Source organism: Molothrus aeneus, chromosome 4 (genome assembly GCF_037042795.1).
Source record: "Molothrus aeneus isolate 106 chromosome 4, BPBGC_Maene_1.0, whole genome shotgun sequence".
Classification (NCBI taxonomy): Eukaryota; Metazoa; Chordata; class Aves; order Passeriformes; family Icteridae; genus Molothrus; species Molothrus aeneus.
The window spans coordinates 72,344,165-72,362,076 of NC_089649.1; the positions used below are offsets into that span (position 1 = coordinate 72,344,165).

At 61.3% G+C, this 17,912-nt stretch overlaps 2 protein-coding genes across 3 annotated transcripts in view; one reads left to right on the forward strand and one right to left on the reverse strand.

Annotated features, from left to right (window-relative positions):
• Nucleotides 1-126: 126 nt before the first annotated feature.
• LOC136556113 (C-type lectin domain family 4 member F-like) lies at nucleotides 127-5,204 on the reverse strand. The gene is made up of 6 exons (XM_066549167.1): nucleotides 5,024-5,204; nucleotides 3,767-3,847; nucleotides 3,233-3,274; nucleotides 2,771-2,922; nucleotides 1,463-1,575; nucleotides 127-283 (listed from the first exon to the last, which is right to left on the reverse strand). Exons 1-6 carry the CDS (start codon nucleotides 5,202-5,204, stop codon nucleotides 127-129), a joined length of 726 nt encoding a protein of 241 aa, XP_066405264.1.
• An 8,343-nt stretch (nucleotides 5,205-13,547) lies between these two features.
• Nucleotides 13,548-17,912, forward strand: part of LOC136555817 (transcription factor COE4-like) — a 29,041-nt gene continuing 24,676 nt past the window's right edge. The window contains exons 1-2 of one of the 2 annotated variants that reach the window (XM_066548846.1): nucleotides 13,548-13,814; nucleotides 14,390-14,505. In XM_066548846.1, coding sequence (XP_066404943.1) covers nucleotides 13,548-13,814; nucleotides 14,390-14,505 — 383 coding nt within the window. Of the gene's footprint in view, nucleotides 13,815-14,265; nucleotides 14,506-17,912 lie in introns of those variants that run through there. The other variant, XM_066548847.1, reaches the window with a different exon arrangement.

The following is a 17,912-nucleotide window of genomic DNA, read 5'->3' on the forward strand; positions in this document are numbered from 1 at the left end:
GAACCATCCAGCATTAACGGGATCACCCCGCAATTCCCAGAACCTCCCAAACCCCCGTAACCCCCTCACCCCTCCTTGGGGACAGCTCTCCGAGGTGACCCCACCGAGGTGACCCCGGGGGGACGCTCAGGGGACGCTGAGGTCCCTCTGGCACACCCAGGGGAAGCTGAAGTTGCAGTTGTGGTCGTTCCAGAGCCCCGCGCCCACCGGGTGGATCTGGACGCAGCCCTCGCCGCCCCATTGGCCGTGGTCGGTGCTGTCCGGCTGCCCTGGAGCCCAGAAACTGCCCAAGGGCGCCGGTCAGGGCGGCATCCCAAGGGATTTAGGGGATCACCCCCCTGGATTTAGGGCGTCTGAACCACATGGATTACTGGGATCATCCCAAGGGATTTAGGGGATCACCCCACTGGATTTAGGGCGTCTGAACCACATGGATTACTGGGATCATCCCAAGGGATTTAGGGGATCACCCCACTGGATTTAGGGCGTCTGAACCACATGGATTACTGGGATCATCCCAAGGGATTTAGGGGATCACCCCACTGGATTTAGGGCGTCTGAACCCCGTGGATTACTGGGATCATCCCAAGGGATTTAGGGGATCACCCCACTGGATTTAGGGCGTCTGAACCCCATGGATTACGGGGATCATCCCAAGGGATTACGGGGATCACCCCACTGGATTTAGGGCGTCTGAACCCCATGGATTACTGGGATCATCCCTTGCGGGTTAGGGGATCTATCCGGTGGGATTTAGGGGATCTGAACCCCAGGGATTAGTGGGATCATCCCACTGGATTGGTGGGGTTGTCCCACTGGGTTTAGGGGGTCTGAGCCCACTGGATTTAAGGGATCTGTGCCCCACGGATTAGTGGGATGATCCCACTGGATTTAGGGGATCTGAACCCCATGGATTAGGGGGATCATCCTACTGGGTTAGTGGCATTGTCCCACTGGGTTAGTGGGATCATCCCACTGGATTTAGGGGATCTGAGCCCCATGGATTAGGGAGATCACCCCACTGGGTTAGTGGGATTACCCCACTGGATTTAGGGGATCAACCCACTGGATTTAGGGGATCTGTGCTCCAGGGATTAGTGGGATCATCCCACTGGATTTAGGGGATCTGAGTCCCATGGATTTAGGGGATCATCCCACTGGATTAGTGGGATTGTCTCATAGGGTTAGTGGGATCATCCCACTGGGTTAGTGGGGTCTCCCCACTGGATTTTGGGAATCATCCCACTGGATTTAGGGGCTCAACCCACTGGGTTAGTGGGATCACCCCAGTGGATTTAGGGGATGAACCCACTGGATTTAGGGGATCTGAGCCCCTTGGATAAGTCGGATCATCCCACTGGATTAACGGGACCATCCCACTGATTTCTGGGGGATTGAGCCTGCTCAGCACTCAGGCCCAGCCGTGTCCCCAAGTGTCCCCAGGTGTCCCCACCCCGCTCACCTCTGATCGGGGGAATAGGGGGTCCCATCCGACCAGCGCCAGGAGCCCCCCACGCCCGTGGCCGTCAGCCCGATCCAGTAGGTGCCACCCCGGGCCTCCCGCGCCAGGTACGCCTGGGGACATGGGGACAGGTGAGAGGACACAGGAGGGGACATGGGGACAGGTGAGTGGACAGGTGAGGGGACATGGGGACAGGTGAGGGGACACAGGGGAATGGGGGACAGGGGAAAGGGTAACAGGTGGGTTGGGGTGGGGAGGGGACACGGGGACATGGGAGAGGACATGGGAACAGGTGAGGGAACAGGTGAGGGGACACGGGGGAAAGGGGGCAAGGGGAACAGGTGGGATGGGGCGGGAAGGGGAACACGGGGACAGGGGAGGGGACACAGGAATGGGGGACAGGGGAAAGGGGGTGAGGGGAACAGGTTGGAAGGGGGACATGGATGGGGGGACAAGTGAGACAGGTGAGAGGACACAGGGACATGGGAGGGGACAGCGGAATGGGACAGGACAGGGGACAGGGGGAAGGGGAACAGGTGGGATGGGGTGGGAAGGGGAACACGGACAGGAAGACAGGTGAGAGGACATGGGGACAGGTGAGGGGACACAGGAGGGGACAAAGGGAACAGGGAGGATGGGATGAGAAAGGGGACATGGATGGGGGGGACAGGTGAGACAGAGGAGGGGACACGGGAGGGCATGGCAGGGGACACAGGGACAGGTGGGGGACAAGGGAAGGGAGGGGGCAGGGGGTGTGCAGGTAGGAGGGGAGGGGGATGAGGGTTGGGGACAACAACGGGCGGGTAAAGGGGGACAGGGCAGGGCTTGGGGACAGGGGCTGTGTGAGGGGTTGGGGACAGAGCAGGGTTTGGGGACAGGATCTGTACCTGGGATTTGGGGACAGGGCCTGTGTGCAGGATTTGGGGACCTGACAGGGTTTGGGGACAGGAGTTGGGGACAGGATTTGGGGAGAGGACAGGATTTGGGGACAGGGGCTATGCCTGGGATTTGGGGACAGGATTTGGGGATGGGATTTGGGGACAGGACAGGATTTGGGGACAGGGGCTGTGTGCAGGATTTGGGGACCTGACAGGGGCTGGGGACAGGACCGGGTTTGGGGACAAGGGGCAGTGTGCAGGATTAAGGGATGGGATTTGGGGACAGGGGCTGTGCTGGGATTTGGGGACAGGACAGGATTTAGGAACAGGCCCCTACAGGTGCCCAGGCAGCCGCTGCTCAGGTGGGAGGGGACAGAGCAGGACAGGACAGGACAGGAGTGGCCGCCCCCGGGGGTGTCCCCAGCCTCACCTGCTCCTCGGCGCTGGTGACAGAGGCCAGGTGCGCGTGTGTCACCGCGCAGGCGGCCTCGGCCGCGGCCCAGGGCTGCCGCTGAACCGAGAACAGGTAAATCTTGCCCCGGTGGTAGCGCCAGCCCAGCGCCAGCGCCTGCAGCCACCGCCCTGCGCGGGGACACGGTCACACCCCGTGTCACACCCCGTGTCACACCCCTGTCACCACCTTGTCACCTCCCCGAGCCCGGCACCCCACAGCCCGGCGCGGGGACACGGCCACACCCTTGTCACGCCCCTTGTCACCGCCTTGTCACACCCCCCTTGTCACACCCCCCTTGTCACACCCCCCTGTCACGCCCTTGTCACCTCCCCGAGCCCGGCGCCCCAGCGCCCTGCGCGGGGACACGGCCACATCCCTGTCACACCCCCCCGTCACACCCCGCGTCACGGCCTTTGTCACCTCCCCCCCGTCACCCACCGAGCCGGTCCTGCCGCCGCTGTATCGCTGAAGGGGTGTCACCTGTGGGGACACGGGCACAGCGACAGGAGTCGGCTTTGGGGACAGGGACAAGGGCTGGCGACAGGAGCTGAGGACAGGGTTTGAGGACAGGGACAAGGTTTGGGGACAGACTGTGGGGACAGGGACTGGGGCAGGATTTGGGGACAGGTTAGGGACAGGGACTGCGGGCTGGGGACAGTCTGGGGACAGGGGATGGGATTTGGGGACAGGGACTGTGAACAGGATTTGGAGACAGAGACTGTGGGCTGGGGACAGTTTGGGGACCGGGGCTATGGGCAGGATTTGGGGACAGGGGCCAGGATTTGGGGACCGGGGCTGTGTACAGGATTTGGGACGAGGACAGGACTTGGGGACAAGTCAGGTTTTGGGGACAGGACGGGAGCTGGGGACAGGGGCTGTGCATGGCATTTGGGGACAGCGGGTGCAGAACGGGGGCTGCAGGCAGGCTCTGGGGACACCTTGGGGACAGTGCCACTGCCGGGGGTCCCTCACCGTCGTGCTCGGGCCCCAGGGGCTCGGTGACCGCTGCCAGCTCCGCCCGCGCCGCCCGCAGCTCCCCCCGGCTCTGCACGTCTGGGGAGGGACAGGGGCGTGACAGGACCCCCGACCCTGCCCGAGGTCCCTGCCCGGGGTCCCTGTCCCCTCCTGTCCCTGCCCGGGACCCCCCAACTCATCCCGACCCCTGCCCAGGACCCCTGACCCAGGGACCCCCCACAAGCCCGGCCTGGCCGTGCCCATTTTGGGGTGGGGACAGCGCCGGGAAGGGACCCGCGACCCCCGCCGGGGACCCCCGGGCACTCCCTGCCCGTGCCCGGAGCCCCCTGCCCGCTCCCAGCCCCGTCCCCATCCCAGTGCCCGCTCCCAGTCCCTCTCCAGACCCCAGCCCCATTCACCGCCTCTCTCCCAGCCCCCGCCCCACTCCCAGCCCCATTCCCAAACCCCAGCCCCTTTCCAGCCCCTTTCCCAAACCCCAGCCCCTATCCCAAAGCCCAGCCCCTTTCCAACCCCTCTCCCAACCCCTTTCCAAACCCAAGCCCCTTTCTAACCCCTCCCCAAACCCCAGCCCCATTCCCAGCCCCTCTCCCAAAGCCCAGCCCCTTCCTAGCCCTTCTCTCACTTCCATCTCCTCCCAGTCCCTTTCCCAGCCCCTCTCCAGACACTCCCCCAAACCCCAGCCCCTTCCCCAACCCCTCCCCAGCCTCTTCCAGCCGCATGCCCATCCGCTCCCAGCCCCTTTCCCATCCCCTTCCTAACCCCACTCCAGTCCCTATCCCAAACCCCATCCCCTTCCCAACCCCTCTCCCAGCCCCACTCCCACTCCCTAGCCCAGCCCCTTTCCCACTTCCATCCCCTCCCAGTCCGTCTCCAACCCCTCCCCAAACTTCAGCCCCTTTCCCAGCCCCTTTCCCAACCCCTCCCCAGCCCCTCCCCAAACCCCAGCCCCTTTCCCAACCCCTCCCCAGCCTCTTCCAGCCCCATTCCCATCCTCTCCCAACCCCTTTCCCAAACCCCAGCCCCTTCCTAACCCCTCCCCAAACCCCAGTCCCTTTCCCAGCCCCATTCCCAAACCCCATTCCCAAACCCCAGCCCCATTCCCAGTCCCATTCCCAGCCCCTCTCCCACCCTTCCGCGGCTGTCCCCCCTTCCCGCCTGTCCCCCCTTGCTGTCCCCCCTGTCTGTCCCCCTGTCTGTCCCCCTGTCTGTCCCCTGTCTGTCCCCCCTTGCTGTCTCCTGGCTGTCCCCACTCACAGAGGGTGCCCAGCGCCGCCAGCCCCGCCGCCAGCAGCAGCAGCGCGGCCGTGCCCAGCGCCTGGCGACACGCGCGACACGGCGGCGACAGCGCCGGGGGTGGCGGCCGGGGGTCCCCGCGGGCCCCGGGGGGCGGGTACCGGATCTCCAGCGTCTCGTACAGGTCGGGGCTGTTGGCCATGGCCCCGGCGACACGCTGGGGACACGCTGGGGACACGGACGGTGCTGGCCCCGCTTCCTGCCCCGTGCCCGCCGGGGAACAGGAACCGCGCTGGTGCCACCCGCGTCACGCGTGTCCCCACGCCCCCAGGGGACAGGCAGGGGATGAGGGCGCTGGACCCTGCGGCCAGCCCTGACTGTGTCCCTGACCCTGTCCCCATCCGTGTCCCTGTCCCCAGTCCCGATTCTGTCACTGGGCTGCTCCCTGTCCCTCATCCTGATCGTGTCCCTATCCTTGTCCCCAGTCCTGTCCCCATCCTTGTCCCTGATCCTGTCCTTGTCCCTGTCCCTTACCTGTCACTGGACTTGTCCCTGTGTCTCTCCCTATCCTTGTCCCCAATCCTGTCCCTGTCCCCAATCCTGTCCCTGTCCCTGTCTGATCCTGTCCCCATCCTTGTCCCTGTTTCTGTTCCTGACCCTGTCCCTGTCCTCGTCCCTGACTCTGTCTCTGATCTTGATCCTGTCCTTATCCTTGTCCCCAATCCCGTCCCTGACCCTGACCCTGTCCCCATCCTTGTCCCTGTCCCTGACCCTGTCACTGGACTTGTCCCTGTCCCTGTCCCCAGTCCTGATCCTGCCACTGAACCTGTCCCTGACCCTGTCCCCATCCTTGTCCCTCTGTCTGTCCCTGTCCTTATCCCTGACTCTGTCCCTGTCTGACCCTGTCCCCATCCTTGTCCCTGTCCCCAGTCCTGATTCTGTCACCAGACTGGTCCCTGTCCCTGACTCTGTCCCTGATCCTGTCCCCATCCTTGTCCCTGATCCTGACCCTGTCACTGCAATTCTCCCCGTCCCTGATCCTGAACTTGTCCCAGTCCCTCTGTCCCCAGCCCCATCCCTGTGTCCCTGTGTCCCTAAATCCCTGTGCCCCTAAATCCCTGTGTGTGTCCCTAAGTCCCTGTGTCCCTAAATCCCTGTGTCCCTGTGTCCCTAAGTCCCTGTGTGTGTCCCTAAGTCCCTGTGTCACTGTCCCTGTGTCCCTAAATCCCTAAGTCTCTGTGTCCCTGTGTCCCTAAATCCCTGTGTCCCTGTCCCTAAGTCTCTGTGTCCCTAAGTCCCTGTGTGTGTCCCTAAATCCCTGTGTCCCTAAATCCCTGTGTCCTTGTCCCCACAGTTCCACCCCAACCCCCCTTGGCCCCAGGTCACTTTTCCCACCCTCAGACACCAAAATCCCAGAGGAACCCCGGAATCCCAGTGGGTCAAATTCACCCCAAAAATGGCCAAATTCACCTCAAAAATGGACAAATCCACCCCAAAATTGGGTGAATTCACCCCAAAACTGGATCCAGTCACCCCAAACTGTGTCTGGTCACCCCAAACAGGGAAAATCCATCCCAAAACTGGGAAATTTCCCCTACACTTGTCAAATCCACCCCAAAATTGGCCAAATCCACCCCAAAATTGGCCAAATCCACCCCAAACTGGGAAAATTCCTCCAAACTGGGAAAATTCATCCCCAAATGGGGCAAATTTACCCCCAAACTGGATCCGGTCACCCCAAACTGGATCCGGTCACCCCAAACTGGGTCTGGTCACCCCAAACAGTGAAAATCCATCCCAAAACTGGGAAATTTCCCCCATATTGGCCAAATTGACCAAATCCACCCCAAAACTGGATCCAGTCACCCCAAAACTGGATCCAGTCACCCCAAACTGGGAAAATTCACCCCAAAACTGGGAAATTTCCCCTACACTCGCCAAATTCACCCCAAAATTGGCCAAATCCACCCCAAACTGGGTGAATCCTCCCCAAGCCGGGGAATTTGGGGTCTGGGGTCCCCCTGGGTGCACCCACGCCCCCATTTGGGGTCCCCTGACGGGAATTCCCGTCCCCCCCCCGACGTCACCCCCTGTCCCCACCCCGTTCTTGCTCAATTCCCGTTTCCTTCCCCGTTCCCCGTCCCGGAGATTGGGGAACCTCTGGCCTGAGTCACCCCCGGCCATCACCGACACCCCCGAGGGCCCCACGGGGAATTCCCAGGGGGAAGCAAAAAAAAGTCCCGGAGTTTCAGCCTAGAATTGAGGGTTTTGGTGGTTTTTTTAATTTTTTTTTTTCCCCACCCCAAACCGTTCTGGGATGAGGGGGTTGATGGAAAACCTCGTCCCAATGATCCTGGGATATCCACGGGATCGGTTTGGGGTGGATTTTCGTGGTTTGGGGTGAATTTTCCTAGTTTGAGGTGAATATTCCTGGTTTTGGCGTAAATTTTCCCAGTTTTGGGGTGGATTTTCCCGGTTTGAGGTGGATTTTCCCAGTTTTGGGAGAATTTTCCCAGTTTTGTAGTGGATTTTCCTGGTTTGGGGGGAATTTCCCCATTTTGGGGGGAATTTTCCCGGTTTGGGGTGGATTTTCCTGGTTTGGGGTGGATTTTCCTGGTTTGGGGTGGATTTTCCCGGTTTGGGGTGAATTTCCCCATTTTGGGGGGAATTTTCCCAGTTTGGGGAGAATTTTCCCAGTTTGGGGTGGACTTTCCCAGTTTTGGGAGAATTTTCCCAGTTTTGTGGTGGATTTTCCTGGTTTGGGGTGAATTTTCCCGGTTTGGGGGGAATTTTCCCAGTTTTGGGGTGAATTTTTCCACTTTTGGGGTGTATTTTGCCAGTTTGGGGCGAATTTCACAAGTTTGGGATGACTGGTTCCAGTTTTTTGGTGACTGGATGGAGTTTTGGGGTGAATTTTCCCAGTTTGGGGTGGATTTTCCCCGTTTTGGGGCGAATTGTCCTGGCTGGGATGAATTTTCCTGATTTGTGGTGGATTTTCCCAGTTTGGAGGTGGATTTTCCTATTTTGGGGGAATCTTCCCAGTTTTGGAGTGGATTTTCCCGGTTTGAGGTGGATTTTTCCGGTTTGGGGTGAATTTCCCACTTTTGGAGTGGATTTTCCCAGTTTGGGGTGGATTTTCCCAGTTTTGGGAGAATTTTCCCAGTTTTGTAGTGGATTTCCCCAGTTTTGGGAGAATTTTCCCATTTTGGGGGGAATTTTCCTAGTTTGGGGTGGATTTTCCCAGTTTTGGGAGAATTTTCCCAGTTTTGTAGTGGATTTTCCCGGTTTGGGGTGAATTTTCCCAGTTTGGGGTGGGTTTTCCTGGTTTTGGGGTGGATTTTCCCAGTTTTGGGGTGAATTTGCCACTTTTGGAGTGGATTTTCCCAGTTTTGGGAGAATTTTCCCAGTTTTGTGGTGGATTTTCCTGGTTTGTGGTGAATTTTTCAAGTTTGGGGTGAATTTTCCCAGTTTTGGGGTGGATTTTCCCAGTTTTAGGAGAATTTTCCCAGTTTGGGGTGGATTTTCCCAGTTTTGGGGTGAATTTTTCCACTTTTGGGGTGGATTTTGCCAGTTTGGGGCGAATTTCCCAAGTTTGGGATGACTGGTTCCAGTTTTTTGGTGACTGGATGGAGTTTTGGGGTGAATTTTCCCAGTTTGGGGTGGATTTTCCCCGTTTTGGGGCGAATTGTCCTGGCTGGGGTGAATTTTCCCGATTTGTGGTGGATTTTCCCAGTTTGGAGGTCGATTTTCCTCTTTTGGGGGAATCTTCCCAGTTTTGGAGTGGATTTTCCCAGTTTTGGGGTGGATTTTCCTGGTTTGGGGTGAATTTTCCCAGTTTTGGGAGAATTTTCCCAGTTTGGGGTGGATTTTCCCAGTTTTGGGAGAATTTTCCCAGTTTTGTAGTGGATTTTCCCGGTTTGGGGGGAATTTCCCCATTTTGGGGTGAATTTTCCCGGTTTGGGGTGAATTTTCCCGGTTTGGGGTGAATTTTCCCAGTTTGGGGTGACTAGTTTCAGGTTTTGGGTTTCCATGCCCCACTCTTAGGTGTCTGCTCCCAGTTTTGGGGTGAATTTTCCCAGGTTTGGGGTGACTGGACCCAGTTTAGGGATGACTGGACCCAGCTGAGGGTGACTGGATGGATTTTTGGGATGAATTTGCTCAGTTTTGGGGTGAATTTTCCCACTTGGGGATGACCGGTTCCAGTTTTTTGGTGACTGGATCCAGTTTTGGGGAGATTTTGCCCCATTTGGGGTGAATTTTCCCAGTTTGGGGTGACTGGATCCATTTTTTGGGATGTCAGTGCCCAACTTTGGGGTGAATTTGCCCACTTTGGGATTTCTGTGCCAAGTTTGGGGTGAATTCACCCAGTTTTGGGCGAATTCACCCAGTTTGGAGCGAATTTGGCCGGTTCTGGGATTCACTGTCCCGTTTTGGGGTGAATTCTCCCATTTTTGAGATATCAGTGCCCAGTTTGGGGTTTTCTGTGCCCATTTCTGGGACACAGAACTTCTCCCAGTTTTGGGGTGCCTGTGCCCATATTTGGGGTTTCAGTGCCCATTTTGGGGTGTCACTGCCCAATTTTGGGGTTCCAGCGCCCAGACTGGGGTGAATTCGCCCACTCTGGGGTTTTTATCCCCATTTTGCGGTGACCCCTGCCCGTCCCCCTGCCCTCACCCAACGTGGCCGCCGCGGGGCTCTGACGTCACACCGGGCGTGACCCTGACGTCACCACGTGGGCGTGACCCTGACGTCACCACCCACCCCCACACACACAGGGCGCCCCCTACCGGGGCACCGTGTCAGTGCCGGGGTGTCCCCGCCATCCCCGGGAGGTGACAGCGCACAGGGGAGGGTGGCGCTGTCCCCGCGCCCCTCGGCGTCACCTCTGCCACCCACAGCGGGGTTTGGTGGCCTTGGGGTGGCCCTGGGAATGTGGGGAATGAGCCCCCACCCCATTCCCGACGGGAATCCCATGGGATTAAGCCGGGCCCCCGTCCCCAGTGACCCCAAATCCCTCCCCCGGCGCCATTTGGGGTCCCCCGGTGTCCCCCCGGTCCCGCTGTCCCCATTGGGGACATTTAGGGTGCAGATCCCAAAGGAGCCCATGCTGGGAATCCTGCTGGGAATGGGAGTTGGGGGAGGGGAGAGGAGGGGATGGTCCTGGGGGAGCGGGGTGGGATAGACAGATGGACACTGGGATGGACAGATGGACACTGGGATGTATGGATGGATGGATGATGGATGGATGGATGGATGGACACTGGGATGGACAAATGGATTCTGGGATGGAGGGAGGGATGGCCACTGGGATGGACAAATGGATGCTGGGATGGATGAATGGAGACATGGACGCCGGGATGAACAAATGGATGCTGGGATGGACACATGGACACTGGGAGGGAGGGATGGACACTGGGATGGACAAATGGACACTGGGATGGTGAATGGATGCTGGGATGGAGGGATGGACACTGAGGTGGACGAATGGACAGTGGGATGGACACTGGGATAGAGGGAGGGATGAATTCTGAGGTGGACAAATGGATGCTGGGATGGAGGGAGAGATGGACAGTGGGATGGACAGGGTCATGGACTGATGGACAATGGGATGGATGGACGGATGGACACTGGGATGGGCAGGGGCATGGAGAGGAGAATGTTGGGAGTGACAGGGTCATGGATGGATGGATAGACAAATGGACACTGGGATGGAGAGATGGACATTGGGATGGACAGGGTCATGGACAGATGGACAATGGGATGGGCAGGGTCATGGATGGATGGACACTGGAACAGGTGGATGGATGGACATGGCAGATGGACACGGGAACACATGGACAGATGGACACTGGAATGGATGGGTGTGTGGCTGGATGGATGGATGGACGGATGGACGGATGGACGGATGGACATTGGGATGGACACTGGGATGGATGAATGGATGGTATAGATGGATTGAGGGATGGACAGGGTCATGGATGGATGGGGGCATGGACAGATGGACACCAGGATGGATGGATGGGAATTGGGATGGACAAAGGGCCAAAAGGATGGACACTGGGATGGATGGATGGATGATGGATGGATGATGGATGGATGGATGGATGGATGGATGGATGGATGATGGATGGAGGGATGGATGGATGATGGAGGGATGGATGGATGATGGATGGATGATGGATGGATGGATGGATGGATGGATGGATGGATGGATGGATGGATGGATGGATGATGGATGATGGATGGATGGATGGATGGATGGATGGATGGATGGATGATGGATGATGGATGGATGATGGATGGATGGATGGATGATGGACACTGAGATCAGTGCAGCTGTTGTTGGATGGACACCAGGGTGGACGAGATCATGGACAGATGGAGGGGGATGTGCACAGATGGATGTTGAGATGGACACCAAGGATGGATGGACACAGGATGGACAGAGGGACACTGGGGACAGACAGATGGACACAGGGATGGACAGAGTGACACTGGGATGGAGGGAGATGTGCACAGGTGGATGCTGAGGTGGACATGGGGACGGACAGAGGGTCACGGGGATGGATGGGGACAGGGATGGACAGACGGACACTGGGATGGACGGGGACAGGAATGGACAGAGAGAGGGACACAGGGATGGACAGATGGACACTGGGATGGAGGGAGATGTGCACAGATGGATGTTGAGATGGACACTGAGGATGGATGGACACGGGGATGGACAGAGGGACACAGGGATGGACAGATGGACACTGGGATGGAGGGGGATGTGCACAGATGGATGTTGAGATGGACACTGAGGATGGATGGACACGGGGATGGACAGAGGGACACTGGGGTGGACGAGGACATGGACACCCCAGGGGGACCCCCGGGACCTTTTTGGGGTCCCCCTGGGGTGTCCCTGGACATTCAGAGGGGTCTCCCTGGGACACCCTGGGAGTGGTTCGGGGTCACCCCAAGGACGCATTGGGGTCACTGTGTGCCATCCCTTGCACCCCTTTGGGGACACATTGGGGTCACTTTGTGCCATCCCCGGCTCCCGTTTGGGGACACACTGGGGTGTCTCGGAGGACACATTGGGGTCACCATGGGGCATCTTGGGGGACACATTGGGGTCACTTTGTGCCATCCCTGGCACCCCTTTGGGGACACATTGGGGTCACTTTGTGCCATCCCCAGCTCCCGTTTGGGGACACACTGGGGTGTCTCGGAGGACACATTGGGGTCACCATGGGGCATCTTGGGGGACACATTGGGGTCACTTTGTGCCATCCCTGGCACCCCTTTGGGGACACATTGGGGTCACTTTGTGCCATCCCCAGCTCCCGTTTGGGGACACACTGGGGTGTCTCGGAGGACACATTGGGGTCACCATGGGGCATCTTGGGGGACACATTGGGGTCACTTTGTGCCATCCCTGGCACCCCTTTGGGGACACATTGGGGTCACTTTGTGCCATCCCCAGCTCCCGTTTGGGGACACACTGGGGTGTCTCGGAGGACACATTGGGGTCACCATGGGGCATCTTGGGGGACACATTGGGGTCACTTTGTGCCATCCCTGGCACCCCTTTGGGGACACGTTGGGGTCACTTTGTGCCATCCCCAGCACTCCTTTGGGGTCACCCCGGAGTGTCCCTGGGGACACATTGGGGTCACTTTGTGACATCTCTGGCTCCCATTTGGGGTCCCCCAGGGTGTCCCTGGGGAGACATTGAGGTCACTTTGTTCCATCCCTGGCTTCCATTTGGGGACACCACTGGGTGTCCCTGGGGACATGTTGGGGTCACTTTGTGCCACCCCTGCCTCAGGTTTGGGCTCCCCCAGGGGACACATTGGGGTCACTCTTTGCCACCCCTGGCACCCATTTAGGGTCACCCCGGGGTATCCCGGGGGCTGGTTTGGGGTGTCACTGGGCCCAATTTGGGGTCATCTCGGGGCATCTTGGGGGACACACTGGGGTCACTTTGTGCCACCCCTGGCACCTGTTTGCGGTCACCCCGGGTTGTCCCTGGGCCCTATTTGGGGTTACCCTGGGATATCTTGGGGGACACATTGGGGTCATTTTGTGCCATCTCTGGCACCCATTTAGGGACACTCAAGGGTATCCCTGGGGACACATTGGGGTCACTTTGTGCTACCCCTGGCACCCGTTTGGGGTCCCCAAAGGCGTGTCCCTGGGGACACATTGGGGTCACTTTGTTCTACCCCTGGCACCCGTTTGGGGGCCCCAAAGGGGTGTCCCTAGGGACACATTGGGGTCACTTTGTGCCATCCCTGGCACCCGTTTGGGGTCCCCCCTGGGTGTCTCGGGGGACACATTGGGGTCACTTCTCGCTGCCCCCGGGCCCCATTTGGGATTTCTCCGGGGGTGTCTCCCGGGGGTCTCCCCTCGGGGTGCCCGGCGCCCCCCTCGCGGCGCGGGGAGGGACCGCTCCTCCCCGGAATGATGTCAGCCTGGCCGGCCGCGGCCCCCGCCTCCCCCGGCGGCTCCGGCCCTGCCTCCCCGGGGAGGCGGCGGCGGCGGCGGCGGTGCCGGGATGGCCCGGGCCGGTGGGGCGGCGGCGGCGGCGGCAGCGGGGCGGCGGCAGCGAGCGCTGCTGCTGCTCATGGTGCTGCTGCCCGAGCCGGGCCGCCGGGGCCGGGCCGGGGGGCGGCGGAGGCGGCGGGGAGAGGGCGGCGATGGCGTTGCCGGGACCCCCGGGCCGCCCCCCGGCCGCCCGCTGCTGCTGCTGCTGCCGCTGCCACCGCCGCCGCTGCCGCCGCTGCCTCCGCCCCCCCGCGCCGCCGCCGCCGCCGCCCGCCCGGTAACGGAACCGAGCCCCCGCCCCCGGCCGGGCCCCCCCGGCCGCCTCCACTCCTCCCCTGCGCCTCGGCCCTCCCTCCCTGCGAGCCTCCGTCCCTCGCTCCGCTGCCGCGCTCCATCCCTCCCTCCCTCCCCCGAGCCTCCCTCCATCCCTCCCTCCCCCGAGCCTTCCTCCAGCCCTCCTCTCCCTCCTTCCATTCCTCCACTCCTCCTCCAGCCCTCCCCTCCCTCCCTCCATCCATCCCTCCACTCCTCCTCCGAGCCTTCCTCCCTCCCTCCCTCCTCCCTCCCTTTCCTCCCTCTCCCCCCTCGCCTCCCCCCGCCCCTTCCCCTCCCCTCGCTCGGCTCCGGGGCTCCTCCAGCTCCAACTTCTCGGGCTCTGCCCCCTCCTCCCTCCCTCTCTCTCCCTCCCTCCCTCCCTCTCCCCTTCCCTCCCTCCATCCCTCCCTCCGCAGATGCCGCTTCCCCGGCGGCCGGGACGGCGGCCCCGGGCACCTGCCCGGTGCTGATCCCGGGGCTTGGGGGGGCGGTTCCGGGGGCTCCCCCCTGAGCCCCCCGGTCATGTTCTCGGTGCAGGAGGCGCTGCCCCGGGGGGGGGTCCCCATGAAGGAGGAGCCGCTGAGCGCGGGGCTCCCCGCTGGCCGCTGGCTGCAGGGCACCGGCATCCTGGACGCCAGCACGGCGGCGCAGAGGTAAGGGACAGCCCGGGGACAGCCTGGGGACAGTTTTGGGGCAGCCCAGGGACAGCCCGGCGGCTCCGGGGGCTGCGGGATGGACGCAAGCCGAGCTTCGCGGGCATCCCGAGGGCTCTGCGGGGCATCCCGAGGAATGCCGGGTTCCGCGGGAATTCCAGGGGCCGGGAGGTGTCCCGGAGGGCTGTGGGCATTCCACGGGGCGTTCCAGGGGCAGTGGGCATTCCCGGTTTTTTATGGGTGTTCCGGGCGGGATCTGGATATCCTGAGCTCCTCGGGTTTCCCAGCTTCCATGGGCATTCCAGAGGCTGTGGGTATCCCAGGGCTGTGGATGTGCCAAGGCTCTATGGGCATCCCAAAAATTCCAGGGGCATCCCAGGCTCTGCTGGTATCCCAAATTCCAGGGGTATACCAGATTTTCCATGGGCATCCCAGGCTCTTGCTGGTATCCCAAATTCCAGGGGCATCCCAGATTTTCCATGGGCATCTCGGGCTCTTGCTGGTATCCCAAATTCCAGGGGCATCCCGGGCTCTGCAGCCCTCCCGGGCACTGCGGGCATTCCAGGGGCATCCTGGGCTCTGGGAGCATCCTGGGATCCACGGGAACGGGAATTCCAGGTCCTGTGGGCATCCTGGGCACCCTGGGCATCAGCTGTGGGCATTCCAGGATATTCCAGGGGTTGTGGGAATCCTGGGCTTTGGGAGTGTCCTGGGATCCATGGGAATGGGAATTCCAGGTCCTGTGGGCATCCTGGGCATCAGCTGTGGGCATTCCAGGGCATTCCTGGTTCCGTGGGCATTCCGGTGTTCCTGTGTCCCACGGGCATCCCAAGGTGTGCCCCCCCCCCCCATTTTTCCTGGCATTCCTTGGGCCTCTGAATCCCCTATCCCGGTGCCCTGGGCATCCTGGGATGCCCGTGGGTTTCAGCTGCCAGGGGTTTGTGCCAATGGGAATGGGGGCTGTGCCCATCCCTGCCTTTTCTGGGGGCTCAAATCCCATTCCCTGCCCTTTTGGGGGGCTCAAATCCCATTCCCTGCCCTCCTGGGAACTCAAATCACATTCCTGCCTTTTCCTGGGAACTCAAATCCCATTCCCTGCCCTTTTGAGGGGCTCAAATCCCATTTCTGCCCTTTTGGGAACTCAAATCACATTCCTGCCTTTTCCTGGGAACTCAGATCCCATTCCTGCCTTTTCTGGGGGACTCTTATCCCATTCCCTGCCCTTTTGGGGAACTCAAATCCCATTCCTGCCTTTTCCCGGGAACTCAAATCCCATCCCTGCCTTTTCTGGGGGGCTCTAATCCCATTCCCTGTCCTCCTGGGAACTCGGATCCCGTTCCCTGCCTTTCCAGGGGGCCCAAATCCCATTCCTGCCTTTTCCAGGGAACTCAAATCCCATCCCTGCATTTTCTGAGGGGCTCAAATCCCATTCCTGCCTTTTCCAGGGAACTCAAATCCCATTCCTGCATTTTCTGAGGGGCTCAGATCCCATTCCCTGCCCTTTTGGGGGGCTCAGATCCCATTCCCTGCCCTTTTGGGGGCTCAGATCCCGTTCCCTGTCCTCCCTCAGTGTCCCCTCTCCCCTGTCCCTCTCTCCCGCCTGTGCCCGGAGGGGTCAGTGCCACCCCTGTCCCCTGTCCTGCTGTCCCCTCTGCCGGGTTTGGGGCATCCCTAAGGACACACGGTGGCTCCCTGGGGTCCCCCCAAAACTTTGGGATGCTGGAAAACCTCAGGGAATCCCCCCCAAACCCCAAAGGGGACCCCAAAGCGTGGCCACCCCCGCGGTGACAGCCACCGCCGGGGGTGACAATGTGACACAGCTGAGGGACAGCAGTGCCAGGTCCTGTGTCCCCAAAAACTCCCCGGGAGCCCCGCAGGGGGACAGGGGGGACACACCCGGGGCTGGCGTTGGTGACAGGGACGGGCAGTTTGGGGTGTCCCCACCCTGGTGGCACCTGGGCGCGTGCCACCATGCTGGCAGTGCCACCGCGCATGGGGACACTGCCCGAGGGGCGGCGCTCCCCTCACCCCACAAACACCAGCGTCCCCCCATGGCCACCGCAGTGTCCCCAAGGGGGTGGCACCGAGTTCCTGCTCTTCGGGCTGGCGCCGGGACCCTCTCAAGCTCCCGTCCCGCAGTGTCCCCAAAGGTTTGGCACCGAGCTCCGCGGTGTCCCCGCTCCGGGGTCCCCACAGCCCCCAGAGCCCCGCCGGGAGCCGCTTTAGGGCCGTGCCCGGGGCCGCCGCCGCTTTCCTGGAAGCGCCGGGGCCGCGGCTGCTTGGAAATGCTTGATTGCCTTTAATAATTAATTAACGCGGCGGGCGGGGCCGGCAGCGCGGGGGGGACACGGCGGGGGACAGCGGGGGACAGCGGCGACAGCCAGAGCCACCCCCGGCACCGGGGCCATTTGGGACAATTTGGGGAAATTTGTGGGGTTGGAAGGAGCCGCGGGCGCCGCTGTCCCGTTGTAGGGAGGGGACAGTGAGGGGACAGAGGTGTCCCCGCGGGGGTGGTGGGACCCTGAGAGCGAAGCCACCAGCGCGGGGAGGGGACAAGGGACGCGCCGCGGGTGTGGGGACATGATGTGACCCGTTTGGGGTGGCCGCGCACAGGTATTGTCACCTCGCCAGGTGTGGCCCCGCGGGTGTCTCTAGGGACACTTTGAGACCCCACGGGTGACCCTGGGGACAGTTTGTGACCCCCACTTTGTGACCCCGGGGAGCAGCTGAAGGAGGTTGTCCTCAGAGAAATGTCCCCAGGGTGTCGCCAAGGGGCTGGGTTGGTGCGTGGCTGTGGCGGGGGTGACACTGGGGACCCGCTCCACTGCCGCCGGGGGGACACCGAGGGGACAGGGGGGTGAGGACACGGTGACAGTGACGGGGACTGTGCTGCGGCCATCGTCCCTGAAGTGGCTCCGCTGTCACTGTCCTGTCACCGCGGGTGTCGGGGCAGGGACAGCGGCGGTGACAGCGGCGAGCCCAGAGGTGGCACTGAGGGGTGGCTTGGGCGGGGAGGGCTCAGGGATGTCCCTTCTGTCCCCTTCTGTCCCCTTCTGTCCCTCGTGTCCCCGATGCCAGGGGCAGGGTGTGCCCATGTGTGTCCCCTACCCTGGACAGGGAGGGGGTGCTGGGTGTCCCCCTCGTGGGGCCTTGGGGACAGGCTGGTGGCCTTGGGGACATGATCCTTGGGGTCCTGGGGACAGGCTGGTGGCCTTGGGGACAGGATCCTGGTGGCCTTGGGGACAGGCTGGTGGCCTTAGGGACAGGCTGATGGCCTTGGGGACAGGATCCTGGGGGTCCTGGGGACAGGCTGGTGGCCTTAGGGACAGGCTGGTGGCCTTGGGGACAGGCTGGTGGCCCTGGGGACAGGATCCTGGTGGCCTTAGGGACAGGCTGGTGGCCTTGGG

Bases quoted from the DNA above. Each gene is read 5' to 3' on its own strand.
- LOC136556113 (XM_066549167.1), bottom strand. From the start codon at position 5,204: ATGGCCAACAGCCCCGACCTGTACGAGACGCTGGAGATCCGGTACCCG. The intron at 2,923-3,232 runs GTGGGTGACGGG...GTCCCCGCGCAG, and splicing joins GCGGCGGCAGGACCGGCTCG to GGCGGTGGCTGCAGGCGCTG. The intron at 1,576-2,770 runs GTGAGGCTGGGG...CCATGTCCCCAG, and splicing joins TCACCAGCGCCGAGGAGCAG to GCGTACCTGGCGCGGGAGGC.